General features: G+C 45.8%; 1 protein-coding gene across 1 annotated transcript in view; it reads left to right on the top strand.

Moving 5' to 3' along the window:
- Zwilch (zwilch kinetochore protein) overlaps nucleotides 1–15,760 on the top strand; it is a 34,755-nt gene extending 18,995 nt beyond the window's left edge. The window contains exons 6-17 of the mRNA XM_023712640.1: nucleotides 1,113–1,291; nucleotides 3,423–3,494; nucleotides 4,832–4,925; nucleotides 5,414–5,463; nucleotides 6,032–6,131; nucleotides 6,847–6,926; nucleotides 8,996–9,152; nucleotides 9,848–9,876; nucleotides 11,624–11,760; nucleotides 12,883–12,978; nucleotides 15,045–15,157; nucleotides 15,699–15,760. Coding sequence (XP_023568408.1) covers nucleotides 1,113–1,291; nucleotides 3,423–3,494; nucleotides 4,832–4,925; nucleotides 5,414–5,463; nucleotides 6,032–6,131; nucleotides 6,847–6,926; nucleotides 8,996–9,152; nucleotides 9,848–9,876; nucleotides 11,624–11,760; nucleotides 12,883–12,978; nucleotides 15,045–15,157; nucleotides 15,699–15,760 — 1,169 coding nt within the window. The remainder of the gene's footprint in view (nucleotides 1–1,112; nucleotides 1,292–3,422; nucleotides 3,495–4,831; nucleotides 4,926–5,413; nucleotides 5,464–6,031; nucleotides 6,132–6,846; nucleotides 6,927–8,995; nucleotides 9,153–9,847; nucleotides 9,877–11,623; nucleotides 11,761–12,882; nucleotides 12,979–15,044; nucleotides 15,158–15,698) is intronic.
- Nucleotides 15,761–17,549: the final 1,789 nt, after the last annotated feature.

Genomic DNA, 17,549 nt, shown 5'->3' with positions numbered 1-17,549 from the left:
TGACTTGATTGTGACCGCAGAAGTGGTATTGTAGGTCCAGGCGCCACCAGCCGCGGTCTTCATGCAGGAGCCACAGTGCCAGATCCCCATGGCCCGCCTCTTCATCTTGGGCTTGCCACAGAAGGAGCAGGTGTACTTGCATGCTGGCTGATTTCAATCTTCTTCACCATTTTCCGGAGGGAGGCACCATAGTGAGCCCATATTTACCGACAATGTGGACCTTCTTGGCACTTAGCTGTGTTGATGTGAGGAGGCCCAAACCCAGAGAGTGACCTAACTTTCTAGTTTGAACGTTTTTTTCCCCACCCTTAATGTGACTAGGATTTTTTTTTTGTACTGGGAACCCAACTTAGGACCTTACACTTGCTAAGCATGTGCTGTGTCACTAAGCTATATCTCCAGCCCCAATTAGATAATTTTTTTGTAGTGTCAAAATATTTTATTTTTAGGGCTGGCCAAATAACTCAGTGGACTAAAGCGCCTGCTTAGGCAGAGTACGGGGCCAGGGTTATGATCCCTGGCATCACAAGCAGTGCTGGCCCCGCCATAGTGGCAGACCACTATGAGCCCAATCTACGTGGTGAGACCCTGTAGATCCTGCACTAAAAAGAAAAAAATTATTTTTATATCAATGAAAATCCAGTGTTCCCTGCGTATGCGTGGGGGATAGGTTTCCGGGCTGTGCTTTGATCTGTCTGTGTTCCCAGTGCGCAGTGGTACGGTGTTCACACACAGCGCTGCGACCCTCCCCTGCAGTGCCTGCGGCCATAGCTGCTTTGCTAAAACACCTATTAATGTCAGTAGTTTGTAAGTAGTCACCCATGCATCGTCCAGGGAATGGTGAAAAAAATTCTGTGCGCATAAGTACAGACACAGTCTTCGTTGCATGTACCTGATCCCCCAGGTTGATGTGTGGGGGTGGAGGACAGGGATGCAGAACCCAGGGTACAGAGGGTGGCCTGGCTGTGCCTTTGTCCCAGTCAACTATTGGTGGCTTCAAAGCACTGTCTTATTTTTCCATTGGGAAGCAAAGTGTTGGTGTGGTGCTTTTTCTGTCCTGGATGATGTGGCTACGTGGTTTTGATACTGGGTGCTGTAAAGGCCCTGCCAAGGGTCAGCCTGTGCACTCTTTCAGGTGACAGCCAGAGGCTTTGCGCAGTATGAGCTCTTCAAGTCTAGTGTCTTGGACGACACAGTCTCCCCGTCACACACAGCCATCACTCTGGATATTTCCTGGAGCCCTGTGGATGAGATGCTTCAGGTCCCCCCTCTCTCTTCAGCTGCTACTCTGGTAGGGGAGCCCCCTGTCCTCTCCTTGCCCCCGAGGCCACCAGGAGGGACCCGCTGGCTCGTGGCAGGCCGTAGCAGGGTGGGTGCTCCTAAGCCTGTGACCCCTGGCTGTGAGGCTGGACCCTCCAAAGCCCCACTGCCCCTGAGGGGTTGGGGGCGGCAGGAGTTCTGCTGGAGAGCTGACCTGTCCGTTGCTCCCGAGCCCACACTGTGGTGCTTAAGACTTCTCACACGGCCCGGGGTGTAGCTCAGGGGAACAGCTTCTGCCTAACAAGCACGAAGTCATGAGTTTGATTCCTGGTTCCAGAAAAAGAAAAGGAATTTTCTTGTGGTTAATGAGTCTGTTTAAGGAGAGCTCAAGTAGAATCCTCAAAGTGACTTACCCGCTCTGTTTTTTTTTTTTTTTTTTGAGGCGCAGGGTCTTACTATATAGTGCAAGCTGGCCTTGACCTCACTTATATAGCCCACGCTAACCTCAAGCTCACAGTGCTTTTCCTGCCTCAGTCTCCTGAGTGCTAGTATTAAATAATTTATTTTTAATCCTGTGTTTATATTTGTAGGAATCTTAGAAAACTTATCAGAATTGAGCCAGGCTTGGTGGTTCATACCTATAATCCTAGCTGCTTGGGAGGCTGAACAAGAGGATCATGAGTTTAAGGCCACCTGGGTTATACTGGGAGAGCCTGTCTCAAAGATAACAACAACAAAAAATAAGCTCAGTGGATTAAAGCGCCTGCAAGCAGGCACAGGGGCGGGGTTTGATCTGGGCCTGCTGTGCTGGCACCCCCCCCCAGCAATTGATTTTATTTATTTATTTTTGTGTGTATGTGTGTGTGGCCAGCTCAGCCCACCAGGGGGCGGGGCTGGCTGGCATGTGGTGCTGGAGAATTGAACCGCAGTCCCTGTGCTTTGCTAAGGTTGTTCTAAGTAGGTGCTTTAGACCACTGAACCATCTCACCAGCCCCAGCAATTGAGACAGCGTGGTGGCTCATGCCTGTAATCCCAGCACTTGGGAGACTGTGAAGAGGCAGATCACAAGAGCCTGATGTAGTAGTGAGACCCTGAACACCCTATAGACCCTTCCCTAAAAATACAAAAAAAAAAAAGAGGAAGGAAGGAAAGCTAGAATTAGTAACAGTTTATATACAAGATATTTGATGGAATGTTATGACTGTGTTTCTGAAATACTAAAAAGAAAACTTGAATTTTCAATGGGAAATATATTTCCATGATGAAATATTATATAGCTTTATGAAAAGTTTTGTTCCTTTTGTTGTTTTATGTATATGTGTTTTTTAAATAGCACTCAACATGTCCCTAACTTTCCCCCCTTTTTTTAAAATTTGACATAGTATCTCAGTTAACCAGGCTGGCCTCAAACTTGTGATCCTCGTATCTCAGCCTCTCAGGTAGCTGGAATTATAGGATGTGCTACTGTCCCCAGTTAAATTGTCCTTAATAATCAGAAAAAAAAAACTGGACATAGTGACACACACTTGTAACCCTAGCACTTGGGGGGTGAGGCGGGAAGATTGCCATGAGTTCAAAGCCAGCCTGGGCTACATAAGTGAATTTAAGTCCATCCTTGTCTCAACAAAACCAATCAAGAAATGCTTCTTATTAAGTAAATTAGAAAATATGATATATACAACTATTTTTTTGAAAAGTATACATAAAGGTCTGTATTTTCAAAAATTTTTTAAGAACATAAATAAATATATTGACAGTGATTCCCTTGGGGTGATGGAATTATCGTTAATTATGCTCTTGTGCTTTTCCTGTAATAGGGGTTTACATACATTGACATCTACCTTTTTTTGGTACTGGATATTGAACTCAGGACCTTGAGCTTGCCAGGCATGTGCTGTGCCCCTGAGCTGTATCTCCAGCCTGACATCTACTTTTTATAAAGTGTTAAGTTTTGAAAACCATGACCTCTGGGCTATGATAATATACTCTGGTTTACTTAATACATATTGCTTAATGTATACATATATGTTCAGTATATATTACAAATATATATATATTGTTTAATATATATTTATAATATACTATCAACACATTTAACAAATATACTCATTGCATGAGGAGAAGATGGAATTATCAGGAGAACTGACTTAAGTACTTTTTAGAATATCAAAGTGGAATCAGGAGCGCCCAGAGGTTGCCTGACTCATCTTCACAGAGAACTGAAATTTCTCCTGGTGAGTATCCTTCCAGAATTCTTAACTTCTTTTAAATTTCATGTGTTTATGAAAATGTTTGCTAGTATCTTAATTTTTTCAAAATTTGTTCCATATGTTGTATACTCATTGATACCTTTGACATTCTGACTTTATTTGGTAACTGTCCTTACAATTCAAGGGAGCACTGGCAAGTTAACAGTTGCAGATCTTTCACTTTTTCTACTGGAGTGTTGGGTTTTTGTTGTTGTTGTTCATTTATGTATTTGGTACAGGGTCTCACTACGCAGCTTGGAACTCATAGTGATCTTCCTGTTTTCAGCCTCCCCAGCACTGGGATTGCAGGCGTGTGCCACCATGCCCAGACTCAGACACCAGCCCAGCATGTCCTGGGGGCGGGACTGGTGTGGCATGCAAGACTGGGGATTAGACCCTGGTCCCTGCGCTTGCCAAAGCAGGCATTTAATCTGCTGAGCTACCTTGCTGGCCCTGGAGTGTTGGCTCTTATTCCTAAGATGGGGCCCCTTTTTGCTAGAGGGTCAGCTACCAACTGATTCTAAATGGATATACAGACCGGGCGTGGAGGTGCACGCCTGTAACTGCAGCAGTTCAGTAAGCTGCAGCAGGAGGACTGTTGTGAGTTTGAGGCCAGCCTGGGCTACAAAGTCAGTTCAAAGCCAGCCTGAACCACACGGAGACTCTATCTCAAAAAAACCCCAAAATTTATGTCCAGATTTCTCCAGAGACCTCCTAAAAATGGCACATAGTGTCATCTGTATTCAGAAATGTGTACGCTCTTTTCTTCGGAGACCAAGGAACTTCAAGTCACTTCATTGTGTCATATTTGCCCCCCGGAATCCACAGTAACTCTGTCCCCACAGGAGTAGAAGCCTCTCATTTAGTGCTAAGGCCCAGCCCACGTCCCCTCCCGGCTGCAGTCCTGCTGCCCCCACACTGGCTGGACCCCTCCCTCCCTCCCTCAGTCCCCGAAGGCTGGAACCCAAAAGCTCCTGGGAACGGCCGCTGCAGTCAGCCTGGGGTCACCAGTCCTTTGGTACCACCTGTGCAGGCAGCAACGCAGTTCCCTCCTGTCCCTGGGGTTCAGGCTGTGGGTGTTTGCTGTGGCCTCCATTGCTGAGTGACTGTGAGTAAGGACAAAGCCCTCAAGGTGGTAGTCACCTCCGCCTCTTGCAGTTCTGTCAGGACAGAATGACACACTACAAGTAAACCACTGCCACAGTGCCCAGCATGTCACGAGCGCTCCAGAAACGCCACTGTGCACAGAATTCTTAGGAAGGATGTCCTCAGTGGAGCCGCTTTGCGCTAACAAGTCTCTGGGCTCTTTCCATTGCCCATAGGTTTTGACTGACGGCTTGAGGACGGGTGTGACGGAGTGGCTCGAGCCTCTGGAAGCCAAATCTGCCGTGGAACTGGTGCAAGAATTTCTGAACGGTGTTTGTTTTCCTGATTTACTCTTGTCTAAATTGAGAATTTGTATATCGCTATTTTAAATATGAATGGTCTCTCTAGGCTTAATATACCTTTAGGTTGGGATGTACTAAAGCTATTAGGTTGGACATGGAGGGATAGCTTTTGTTCTGGAGTGCTAATTGTAAGGATCTAAGTGACTTAAAATTAATAAGACTTAGTTTGAAATTTACATAATACAGCCACATCTGCAGCTGCAGGAAGCGAGGGAGGAGACCATAACTTTTGAGTACCTTTAGGACTTGCCACGGGCCAGCCCCGTGTGGGGACGCTTGCTGTCACCCCAGTCCTGCCTTATACCCTGTACCTCCTTGGGAGAGCTCGGCAATTTACTAAAATCCCCAGCTCTGCTTCTCCTGTCCCCATTTCCCTCTTGGAAATAGGATTATGATGGGAATAGTTTGAAAATCAGAAAAATGAAATGAAGTTAATAAGCTTTTGCTACTTTCTAGAGTCAAGTAAGCTGGATGGATTTGGTGATTCTACAAAAAAAGACCCAGAGGTGAGTGATTATTAGCAGCCGGAACTGTGCCCTGGAGTTGCTTTTACATTTTGATCATGCGGTTACTTTTCTCAAGTGGCTTTGGCGTGGTCGTGTGTGTGCCAGTTGTTACGCTGTAGAGAAGTAGAGAGGACTCTACTGCTGTGAGGCACTGGTAGGCTAGCGAGGGTGCAGAGCTTGCTTGACAAATATTCTTACATGGGGGAAGGCTGGTCCCCTTCATTTGTTACAGTTTAAAAGGACTTGACCATTGCACTTGTTCAGTCCACTGAGGTGTGGGTGTCCTTGTTAATACGTAAACGAGAAGTTGCACAAATGTAGTCTGTGTGTTTATGAATTCACAGTTCCTCGGCAGTATTTAAACCTGAGGTTAAGGCAAGACAGATGTGGTGTTGTATGACTATAATACCCACTCTCAGAGGTGGAAGCAGGCAGATTGTGCTGAAAGTTTCCGGCCAGCCTGGTCTTCATGGAATGTTCAAGGCTGGCCTAGATTGGCAAAGCCCTGTCTTGAATCAATAAACAAGCAAAAAACCTGACCATCCTTTGACATCTGTGTCCTTTTCAGACAGTGAAGCATGATGCTGCTGCAGTTGACAGGTCCGTGCTCATCACGGTGCGGGGTGACCTCGATTTTGTTGAGCAGCTGTGGTGCAGAATGAGCAGCAGTAGGTGTCCAGCGCGGCTACGGGTGTTCATGCCGTGTTTGGGGTTTAGTATAGAGTCTTGGAAACAATGAAGTGTGTGCGGTCGGTCTTCTGTGGGCGTCGGTTGCTTGCCATATTCCTTGCCAAGAGGGGATTGGCACTCTGCTCCAGGGCTGTGCCAAGGTGGCCAGGTGTGGTGGTGCTCTCATGAGGACCCTTGCGCTCAGGAGGATGTGTCCAGAGGGTTACCAGGTGGGAAAGAAAGGAAAGGAATTGTACTGAGGCAAGGCAGCCCCGCATCCGTGCTCCTGTGCCTGTAACAGTACAAGACGGAGTTGTCCTTATGGCGTATTGATATGGGCCAATACATATACCTTCAATAAAATTTTAATTACTAGAAAAGCAAGCAACTCCTTAGGATTTTGCTGTATATGTTATTTGGGGCAACGTGCGCTTGTTGCTTGCCTTAGAAGTACATTAAGTCTGGGCTGGCGTGTAGCTCCGTGAGAAAGCGCTTGCCTTCTACGTGTCAGGCCCTGAATTCAGTTCTCCAACACTGTGCAAAAAAGAAAAAATACCTACATTTAATGGGGGTTTTTTGTTCCCAAGTTTTTCCTAATTCTCCACCCACAAATACAAATTTCTTTTTTTGTGTGTGTTTGTGTAACTTTAAGGTGGATGACATTGTTGGTCTGTAGACGTGTGAGAATCACATCAGACTGACTTGGTTTTCTAGGTGTGGTTTCCTATCAAGACCTGGTGAAGTGCTTGGCGCTGATCCTACAGAGTCTCCAGCGAGGTGACATCCAACCATGGGTAGGTGGCATGTGTTCTCGGGCTGCGTGACAGGTAGGAATGCAGGCACTGGGAGGGACTGCCCAGGTTTGTCCCATGTTTGTGTTCCTGATTTGCGGCTGTCTGGCTGTATAAATATGGGGAGATTCCTTTATTTCTCTGTATCCCAGGACCCCCTGTGTAGGGGTAGAAGGCCTACTTTATTATTTTTTTTAAAGGTTATTTATTTGGTGCAGAGTCTTGCTACGCAGCTCAGACTCATAGTGATCGTCTTGTCTTAGCCTCCCCAGCACTAGCATTACAAGCGTGGGCCACCATGCCTGGGTTCAGCGGCTGGCACGGCGTGTGGTGCCGGGGATGGAACCCAGGGCCTTGCACTTGCCATTCTGGCACTTAGACCACCAAGCTATCTCTTAGGCCTGAGAGTGCCTGCTTCAGAGCATCACGTCAGAGTTAACTGATTGACGTAAAGCACCTACTGTCTGGCCTAGTTGAGTGTTGTTTTCTGAATGTTTTCCTGTGCCACTGATGAGAATAAGAGCTAGTACACTCTCCGAAAAGCAGTTTTGATGATGCACTGAGGTCCTCAGTGTAGCCTGCCCCTGAACCAGTAATTCTTTTGTTAAACACCATCAAGAGCTCTTATGCAGAAATGTGTCAGGATTTTATGTGTCACAGTCATCATCATAGATTTGTAGGACCACAGAATGATAAATGGCCTCCGTTTGCCTCGTTAGTGGCGTGGCTGCGTGAGTAATGACTCAGCTGAGTGATGGCAGGCGCAGCGGTGACAAGTGAGGTAGAGAGAGGCTTGCAATGTTCCATTTATAAAAAGGCGTATCTGTGATTTTATATGCAAAACTTAATAGTCACCTCTGGTGGAAGGGTTACAAATGAGTATTTCTAACTAAGTATATTTGTACTTCATGAATTTTCCCACCAAATGTATACTATATTTACAATGAAGAAAAAGCTACATAAAAACTTTAAAAGATTCCTTATTTATTAGGAAATACTTAAAATAATATGGCTGCCCACTGTGATTACCAAAGTTAAGAACTTGTCTAGATGTATCAGACCCGGGGTTCAGTCCTCGGCACGGCCCAAAAAACTTTCCTAAGTGTGGATGAAGGTAGACTCCAGAGCAGGCAGGACGTGCGCCCAACCCAGCGTTCCTGAGTCTCGGTGTTTGAGTTGAGGGCATTGATATTTTCTGGAGAATTACAGTGAGAGTGAAGTGTTTACCTGTATAATCCTCCCGTGTACAATGAGAGCAACTCACATGAAACTAGTTTTAAAAAGGAAAGTGCAGAAGATTGTGATAAAAATTAGAAGTAACAGAAAGTAGTGGCGAATTGACAAATACTGACGTGTGTCTAAAGTGAATTGATTACCGTTTGGGATACATGTGCAGTCTCTAAGTTCAGAACTCTGTTTAACATGAGAGTCACCAAGTTAGTTATGTTGGCTGTGGTAGCCAGGAAAGAATTCCTGGTGACAAATGCATGGCCGTGGCTGCTGAGGGCCAGAGTTCGTTTTCCTGCAGCAGCACGTTTCTGTTGCAGAAGATGTCCCATGTGGGGGCAATATCCAGTGGCCTTTACATCAACTGGTGGGAGAAGAGACTTTGTAGTCGGGAACCTTCAAAGTGCCAACCTGACTCCTGAAGCTTATTGCTTAAGGCTGAGAAGTTGTGCATTCTTCTTAGGTGCTCTGGACTTTTTGTATTTTATTTTATTTTTTTATAGTTTCAAACAAATCTATTCTCAGAATAATGCACAAAAAGCACAGGATGACGCTACTGCTAGGAGCTTCCACCTTTCCTCCTCCTCCCCCCGCCTCTCTGAAAGCCAGCAAGAACACAGTTGAAGGAAACATACAATCACAAACAATGATCAGCTCTAAAGACAAAAGTTTGGTCCAAAAAACTCAACATAATTAATCCAATTACTGTTTAAACAGATAAAGTGGGAATGGCATTTTAGAAACTGACAGGCTTGTAACATGAGCTTTTATTCAAGTTATTTATTGAGTCAGGAGAGTAAGAATGCAAGTGTGACGTGTCTGTATAAAATTTTCTTTATTTCCAGCTCCACAGCGGGAGCAGCAGTTTGCTGAGCAAGCTCATTCATCAGTCTTATCACGGAACCATGGACACAGTTTCTCTCAGTGGGACTCTACCACTTCAAATGCTTTTGGAAATTGGTCTGGACAAACTGAAAAAGGATTATATCAGTTTTTTCATAGGTGAGTTCCTTCCCTAACTCAATTAAAAAGTACGTCCCGGCTGTCACCCACAGGCAGCAGGGCCTGACCCCGTCATCTGTGGCCCTGGTCTTGCCGCACACACTGTGAGGCGGAGACTTCCCGTCTCTGTCTTACTTTACACCCAGTAAGGGTGCTAGATTCCTGACGGCGAGCATCTTTGTTTGCTTGGTTTTAGTTCAGACATTTGGGATTTTATAAGTTAGCATCGTAAGTGAAACAAGTCTTTGGTGAGGTCCTAAGACAGGCTTTTGCGATCTACTTCAGGCAGGTCTTGGACTCATTTTCTGGCTCAGGCTGGCCTCAAGCTGTCGGTCCTCCTGCCCCAGCCTCTCAGGAGCTGGGATTACACCTGGGATCATGGTGTTCACTGCTGTCCCAAAGTGAGATCCTTTTTAAGTACCTAATGCTCAGTGCTCCTTATTGGGGCAAACTGTGATCAGTTTTCTAATAGGTGAGTCCCTTTCCTAACTTAAAAAAAATGATACAGCATGTCAAAGTACTGTTTATCTATGCTGTTATATGCCTGAAATAATGGTGCTTTGTAAGAAACTGTTGACTTTGGTCCATCTCTTTCATATGAGCTATGAAAATTTACCTAGGTTCCTTAATATGTCATGGACAATGCCTAAAGTTATATATATTTTTTTCTTCTTTTTTTTTCCTCCTTTAAATAGGTCAGGAGCTTGCATCTTTGAATCATTTGGTAAGTTAAATTTTTTATTCTAAAACTGGTTTTTATTTTCTTCAGCCATCCTACCTGCAGTTACTAATTCCTTATGATGTGCCGGTCTCTGCTTGAGGTCCTAGAAAACACCAATAGGCCAATTGGTGCCCTTTATTGTTACCGCCTGTGCAGACAAATGGAAGCATCCCCCATCCGAGTGATAGTCTCTCGCCTGTATACTCTGTCACTGTGCTGTGTAGCAGTGTCCAGCTCACACCACTGTACCGCACAGCTCCTGTGTCTCTAGAATGCTTAAGGAGGGCCTGCAACCTAGAAAGGAATACTTGTTTTATATTCTGTTGAGCCACAAGGTTCTATTAGGGGATTATTCTCCTAAGGGTTTAGGACGTCAGCTCAAGACTCCTCTCAGGTCCTCGAGGCCGCTCTCAGCCTTCACCACATGGTCCTCCCCACAGCATGACCATGTGAAGGATCGGAGCATCTCCAATGGCCACTGCCTTCTACAGGGCCCCCTGCTGGGGTCACCATAGTGACCAGGCTGCAACCTCTCTTAATTCGTAGTCAATTCCTGACCTGATCACAGCAGCCAAATCCAACCATGCCCTGGGCTCTGGGCTTACCCCAAGGGAAGGAATTAAACAAGATGCAGTCACGAAGTCAGAGCATTGGTGGCCGTTGTCAGATTGTGCCTACCGCATTTGCTGTGGATTATTTCGCTAAGAAAAGTTCTCAAAAAAGAGATCAGGAGGTCTGAGCATGTTATGACCCTGGAATATATTGCCAGATTTCTTTTCTGAAAGAGTGTAGCAATTTACCACTTGTGGGCTAGGGAGATTGCTCAGTGATCTAAGTGCCTGACCGGCAAGTGCACAGACCCAAGTAAGGTCCCCTGGTACTGCATGCCAGGCTGCCGTGCCAGCCACCAGAACTGGGCATGGTGGCTCGTGCCTGTAATCCCAGTGCTGGGGTGGTTGAGACACAAGGACCACTATAAGTCTGAACTGTGTAGTGAGACCTTGTATCCAATAGATAAATAGGTGGGGGGGGGGGGGGGGCTGGCCAGATAGCTCAGCAGACTAAAGCACCTGCTTAGGCAGGCACAGGGACTGGGGTTTGATCTCCAGCATGCCATGCCAGCCCTGCCCCCAGGATGAGCTGAGACAGTGACTGAGAAATGGTGGCCTGTGCCTCTAATTCCAGCACTTGGGAGGCGGAAAACAGGAGGATCACTATGAGTCCAATCTGTATAGTGCGAAACTGCAGACCCTGTTCTTTTAAAAAAAAAAAAAGGACAGTCATTCAACTGCTCAAAAAAAAAAAAAAAAAAGAAAGAAAGAAACTGACCGGTCACGGGTGAAGGGAAGCTCCTTGGAACACTGACTAAACTTCTTGGTAGCTGCAGTTGACTGTCTGTTTCAAGGCAGCCACACCATCAGCTTAGCAAGTGTGTAGTGAGCCTGCCTTTCTTTCCTTCCAGAGAGCTTGGCAGGGGTGGGGTGGGGGATTGGGTACCTGCGTGCGCTCTTTGGCGAGGTGGTTCTGTGATTTGCCTTTACTGGAGAGTACGTTGAGTCATTTACTTAGGACTTCATTTCTAAAGGAGTGAAGAGTGGTTGGTAGATAGGTGGTAACTCCCGTCCAAGTGCCTCCCCTTTATTTTTTTCCTCCGTAGTATCAAATGTAATCTAGGGGACATAGCTGTCTTCCTCCCCAATGTGCCCCTTTTCCTCGAACTCCCTGTTTTGCCTGTACTTTTCCAATCCAGGAATACTTCACTTCTCCATCGGTAGAGATACAAGAACAGGTTCATCGTGTTCAGAAGCTGCACCACATCCTGGAGGTCGTAGTCAGTTGCATGCTTTTTGTTAAGCCTCAGCACGAGTTCCTGTTTTCTTTAACACAGTAAGTATTTCCGCTTGTCTGCTTACATAGAGATGTTTTCTGTAAAATAGCACCCAGAATGTGTCCGGTTTTATGGCCAGTTAGGCTAGAATGCATTTGTTCACCCTGTCTGTCTGCACCTTAGCAGGGGTCCAGGTCAGGGGCAGAAGAAAGAAGGCTTGGGGTTCAGGAGGAATCAGGGTTAGCTGTGTTCTCACTTCCTTAGAAGTTTCTTCTCCCTCCATCTTGTTTTCTCACGTTAAAATGATTTAATAGCGTGCCATTAGATTAGATGGGGATTAGATGATGGAATGTGAGTGGGGTACCTAACATAATAGGTGCTTGAGAGGATTGCTTTGTCTTCCCCTTCCGTCCTTCTAAAACAGTCACATTAGTCGTCGGTGTGGGAACCAAGTGAGGTCCAGTCGCATGGCGAGACTGGCAGTGGCGTTGCTGTAATAGAGCTTCTGCCCCGTTGGACTAAAGACTCAATGGAGTCCTTCTCACGTGCGGGCTGCTGCTGTCTTCCGTGCATTGCAGGCCTCAGACTAGAAATAAATGAATGTTGTCGTTTCCAAATTTAGAATTTCCCCAATTATATAATGGGGAAGGTTTGAAATTGTTCTTATTCACAGAGTCTAAAACATATTTCACTGTAGATAGATGAGTTCTTCAATTCCCCAGAATCTGAAAGCCACGCAGCTTGTCTGTGTCTTTTTATCTCTTCTTAATTCTCATTGATGCCTCTTTCTTTCTCCCCATTGAATCTTTATTTGGGCTCAACTTAAGTATATTTTTATATTTATGAAAAATATGTTAACTATTGCCTTGTAAAAAGTGAAGCAGATTTCGGGCTGGGGAGATGGCTCAGTGGAATAAGCACTTCCCTGGCAAGCACAAGGGCCTGAGTTCAATCCCTGGTTCCACCAAAAAAAAAAAAAAAAAAGTGAAGCAGATTTCTTTTGAAAGAAAAAAGATCTAGGTTGTTGTGTATGGGGTTGTTTTATTTTCCTTTTGTGGCTATATAATCATTCTTTTTTGTTATAGTTAGTGGTACTCAAAAATGTTTCCCTATACACTTTATACTGTTAAAAAGCCTATATTCCCAAATGCCTCCTTTTTACAAAAATGGGTTTTTTTCAGATCCTGCATAAAATATTATAAACAAAATCCTCTAGATGAACAACACATTTTTCAGCTGCCAGTCAGACCAGCTTGTGTCAAAAACTTCTTTCAGAGGTGAGTAATTTCATAGTTGTACCTGGCGTCCAGCCCTGCTGTCATGGCAACTTTGGGCCCATGTTCCTTGGGGCCCTCGTGGCCCAGAGCTGCTAGACCACTGAACCTTACTCGGCGGGCTGCTCTCCAGCCAGGGCTTGGGACTTCCCCCGCTTCTTCTCACAGGCTGTGTCTGTTTTTTCTACATTGTGGAGCCTCTAGTCTTTCTGTGTTGCTTTCAATTTGCAATCTGTTTATAGAATAAGGAGGAAGGGAAAGTACAGCCAGGGAAATGACAGATCAGGAGAAAAATGATCAGGACAGTGAAAGGAAGGCCAAGTTTATGGCTGCAGGAGTGAAAAAACCATTCGGGACTGGGGAAAGCAGGCAACCAAAGGGCTGAAGTAATAGTGTGGTCAGAAGTTGCCACACGTGACCGCCTCCCCTGAATTTTCCCTCCACATGTGAAAGCCTTGAAATTTCTCTCATACTACCGCCCCTGTATGCTCATTTATTAGTTTATGTTTCAGACAGGACCTTCCTTTGTAGTTCAGGCTGGCCTTGAATTCACTGTGTAGCCCAGGCTGGACTTGAACTCTCAGGGATCGTCCTGCTTCAGCATCCCAAATGCTGACAATCCAGGCATGTGTCACCACACCTGGCTACAGGTTTTTTGGTTTGAGATAGGATCTTATTATGATGTTCAGTCTGGCTTTTAACTCACTGTATAGCCCAGGTTGGTCTCAACCCTATGTTGATCTTTCTGCCTTCGCCTCCCAGTGCTGAGATTACAGGCATATGCCACAGTATGTGGCCTAGAATAGTTTGTGGCACATCTGTAAAACTTACTTTAGGGGCCTGGGAGACAGCTCAGTAGAATAAGTGTTTGCCTGGCAAGCGCAAGGACCTGAGTTCAATCCCTGGTTCTGACAAAAAAAAACCCCAAAACTTACTTTAGGTCAGGCATAGTGGCACATGCCTGTAATCTCAGCACTTGGGAGGCTGAGGCAGGACCACCTCAAGTTTGAGGTCAGCCAGACTTCATTATGGAGACCTTGTCTCAAAAAACAAAAACAAAAAGAAATGCAAACTATTTTATCAGAAAAATAAGTTTAATAAAACTTTTGAAGAAAAAACTGAGTCAGGCATGATGTTGCACAACTGTTAAGAGGCTGAGGCAGGAGAATCACAGTGAGTTCAAGGCCAGCTTGGGCTACATAGTGAACTCAAGGCCAGCCTGAACTACAGGGCGAGACCCTATCTCAAAAAACAGAATGAAACAGAAAACAAACCAAGCTCCTTGTCTTCTTCCTTTTCCTTTTCCTTCTCCTGTTTCCTTTTTTCAAGTAGCCCTCATTAACCCCACGTGTTGCACGGAGCAGCAGCCCAGCACCGTCCTCTGCTCAGTGCCTCCCTCCCTGTCTCTTCTGTAAATGGGCACCACGTCCTGACCCTCGGGGCGCCCCTCGACTCTGTTCTTTCTCTGGAATTTCATGCTACCAGTGCCTTAGTATTTCACATCTGTGTCACCCACCTGGACTCTGATAAAGCCTTTTGGCTGTTCTGCCTGCGTTATCTTCCCTCTTTATGCTGCTGCTGACATTCTGCTCTGGAATGGGCATCTGGCTGGGACTCGCTCCTGTTACCATGAGGACAGTAAGCCCAGCGCCTCAGTGGGGCCTGGCCCTGCAGCTGTATCCAGGTGCCACCAAGTCTTGCTGCTTTTCTTCTGAGTGAGGCCCGCTCTGCGCGCTGTCCCTCGGCCCGTGTGCTTGGCCTTCGCTGGGGACACTGTCTGCTTCATTGATGCTGTCATTTCACACTCGGCCTGGATGCCATTCTCTGAGGGATCTCTGCAGCCCCCAGGCTCAGCCAGCACCCTGCCTCCTGCTGTCCCCTAACCCACAGTGGTCCTCTGTGAGCTGTCCCTCTTGTCCCCTGTACCTGTGCAGGGTGGGAGTTTTCATCGCCTTTTCCCTGGTGCTTGGTGCTTACTGCATAAGGACATAACTAACCAACTGTAGAGGGAAGGAAGCAGGAAACGGCTGTTTGTTGTGTTGTCCTTACCGTTTTTCTTCTCTTCTCAGTGAGAAGCCACAGAAGTGGAAGGTAGAAATAAATGGTGGCCAAAAGAAGGTTAAAACCATTTGGCAGCTGAGTGACAGCTCACCCGTGGAGCACCTGATGCATCACAAACCTGGTAAACATGACTCACAATCTGCTCAGATAAATTATCCCAAGAGAAAAGAAACTAGGGCTGGGGAGATAGCTCAGTGGCCTAAGTCCCTGTCCAGCAAGTGTAAGGTCCTGAGTTCGATCCCCAGTACTAAAAAAAAGAGAAAAGAAACCAAATCCTACCAGGAGGAATCATTACTATAGCTCCTGTGTTCACTTTAAGTAATTGTCCTGAACTGTAGAATGATTAGACTTTTATGCTAGTCAACCTTGTAGAAAAATACAATGTGTGATAATCGTAGAAAAATGCTTTTCTCACTGGGGTGAAGGGCCTGTCACTGAATGAGGTCAAGCAAGAGGGGCGTCGAGGTAAGAGTGAGTGACAGGATAGAAACATGAGCTGTCCGCATGTGCACGCTTGAGGCCCTGCCATTGGGCCTTCTCCCCATGGTAGAAGTTGGCTAGGCTCTCGGGCCCTGTGAGTGAGAGCATCTCCCTCCATCCTCCTGGAAGCACTGTGCATATCTCTGTGCCTGTGGACCACGGTGCCCTGTCTCTCCACACAGCTCTAAGCGGCTGCATTGAGAAGAGTGCAGGGGTTCTGAAAGTAGATCTAATGGTTTTCTGACAGTCCAAGAAGGCTTTAAAGGCCGTAATAAGCCACTGTTAGGAATATATTTGATTTTTTCATGTCTGTTAATACTTGTTTTATATAGTTAGGTGCACTGGTGTTTGGTGCATACATGTTTATGATTGTTATCTCTTCTGCTTGGATTGTTCCCTTTACAAGGATGACTGACCTATGTCTTGATCAGCCTTGGCTTCAAAGCCACTGTGCAAATAGAACAGCTACCTTTGCTTTTTTCTGGGTTTGTGTCACATGGGGTATTGTTCTCCATCCTTTGACTACCAGTCTGTGAATTTCATTGTGAATTAAATGTGTTTCTTGTGTGCAGCATATTGTTGGATCTCGCTTCTTGATCAATTCTATCAGTATGTTTCTTTTGATTGGTGAATTGAGACTGTTAATGTTGATGGCTGTAACTGATACCTATTGACTTACCTTCTCATGTTATTATTCTGTTCTTGGCTCCTTTTTCCCTCTGTCTTGCCTGACGGGTTCATTTTGTTGAGGTTCACGGAATGGTGATCTGCCACTGCTAGGAATATAAATAGAGGCCTCTTTGACTGACATTTTGCAAATTGTTTGCAGAAAACAATGTCTCCCCAGATACATTTTGATTCAGATGTCATAGAAACATCTGTCAGTTAGCTGTGAGCCTTTTTTCTTTAGATAGGGACTCTGTAGTTCAGGCTGACCTTGAGCTCCCTGTTTAATCCAGGTGGACAATCCTTGAACTCCTGGCAACCCTCCTGTCTCAGACTTCCAGTGAGATTGTAGGCATGTGCCACCACACCCAGCAATTATAATTTCCTTTTTTGAACTCCCTATGTAGCCTAGGCTGGCCCTGAACTCACGGCAGTCCTCCTGCCTCAGCCTTCCAAATGCTGTGAGTATATGTGTGTGCCACCACGCCTAGCCCATAAGCCCATAAAATTTTTCGTTTTTTTGAGATGGGGTCTCCTATGCAGTTCAGGCTGGCCTTGAACTCACTTTGTAATCCAGGCTGGCCTCAAACTCAAACAGTCCTCCTGCCTCAGCCTCCCAAGTGCTAGGATTATAGTGTACACCACCACACCTGTGTTAGTTGTAAATATTAAGGCTAATAATGACTTTTTTTTTTTTTTTTTCTAAAGTTGCATGTAGAAGAGGGTTTTTTCCCCCTTTGTTTGGTTTTTCTTGAAGCAAGGTCTCACTATGTAGCCCAGACTGGCCATGAACTTGCTGTATTTCTCCTGCGGCAGCCTCCCAAGTGCTGGGATTATAGGTGTGCACCACTGTGCTGGGCCCGAAGAAGTTAAGATTTTCTTTTTTCAAGATAACTTATTATGTCATGCTCTTGAGTAGAACAGTTGACATCAAAAGCAGAAGGGATTGAGAATGTGCACTTTCAGTTGCCACAGAATAATGACTGAAGTTAGTGGGGGAGGGGAGGGATCTGGTGGAGCACTCACAGCCAGTGGTCTGTAGATGATAGCTGGCCGTGGTAGGGACACAGGGGCCACAGTGGTGACTGACCAGGAGTGACCACAGTCTCTTCCACATGGTAAGGGCCCATTTGTTTTTAAAATACAACAGTCGGTCTTTAGCAGGAAACATGTGTCTTAATTCATAGACTTTATTTATTTATTTATTTATTTATTTTTTATTTTGTGTGTGTCCAGCTCAGCCCACCAGGGGGCGGGGCTGGCTGGCATGTGGTGCTGGGGATTGAACTGCTGTCCCTGTGCTTTGCTAAGCTTGTTCTAAGTAGGTGCTCCAGACCACTGAGCCATCTCACCAGCCCTTTATATCC

The sequence above is a fragment of the Octodon degus genome, unplaced genomic scaffold (assembly GCF_000260255.1).
Source record: "Octodon degus isolate 3935 unplaced genomic scaffold, OctDeg1.0 scaffold00026, whole genome shotgun sequence".
NCBI classification, from domain to species: domain Eukaryota; kingdom Metazoa; phylum Chordata; class Mammalia; order Rodentia; family Octodontidae; genus Octodon; species Octodon degus.
The sequence above is the reverse complement of the archived record's forward strand: the minus strand, read 5'-3'. Positions and strand labels throughout refer to the sequence as shown.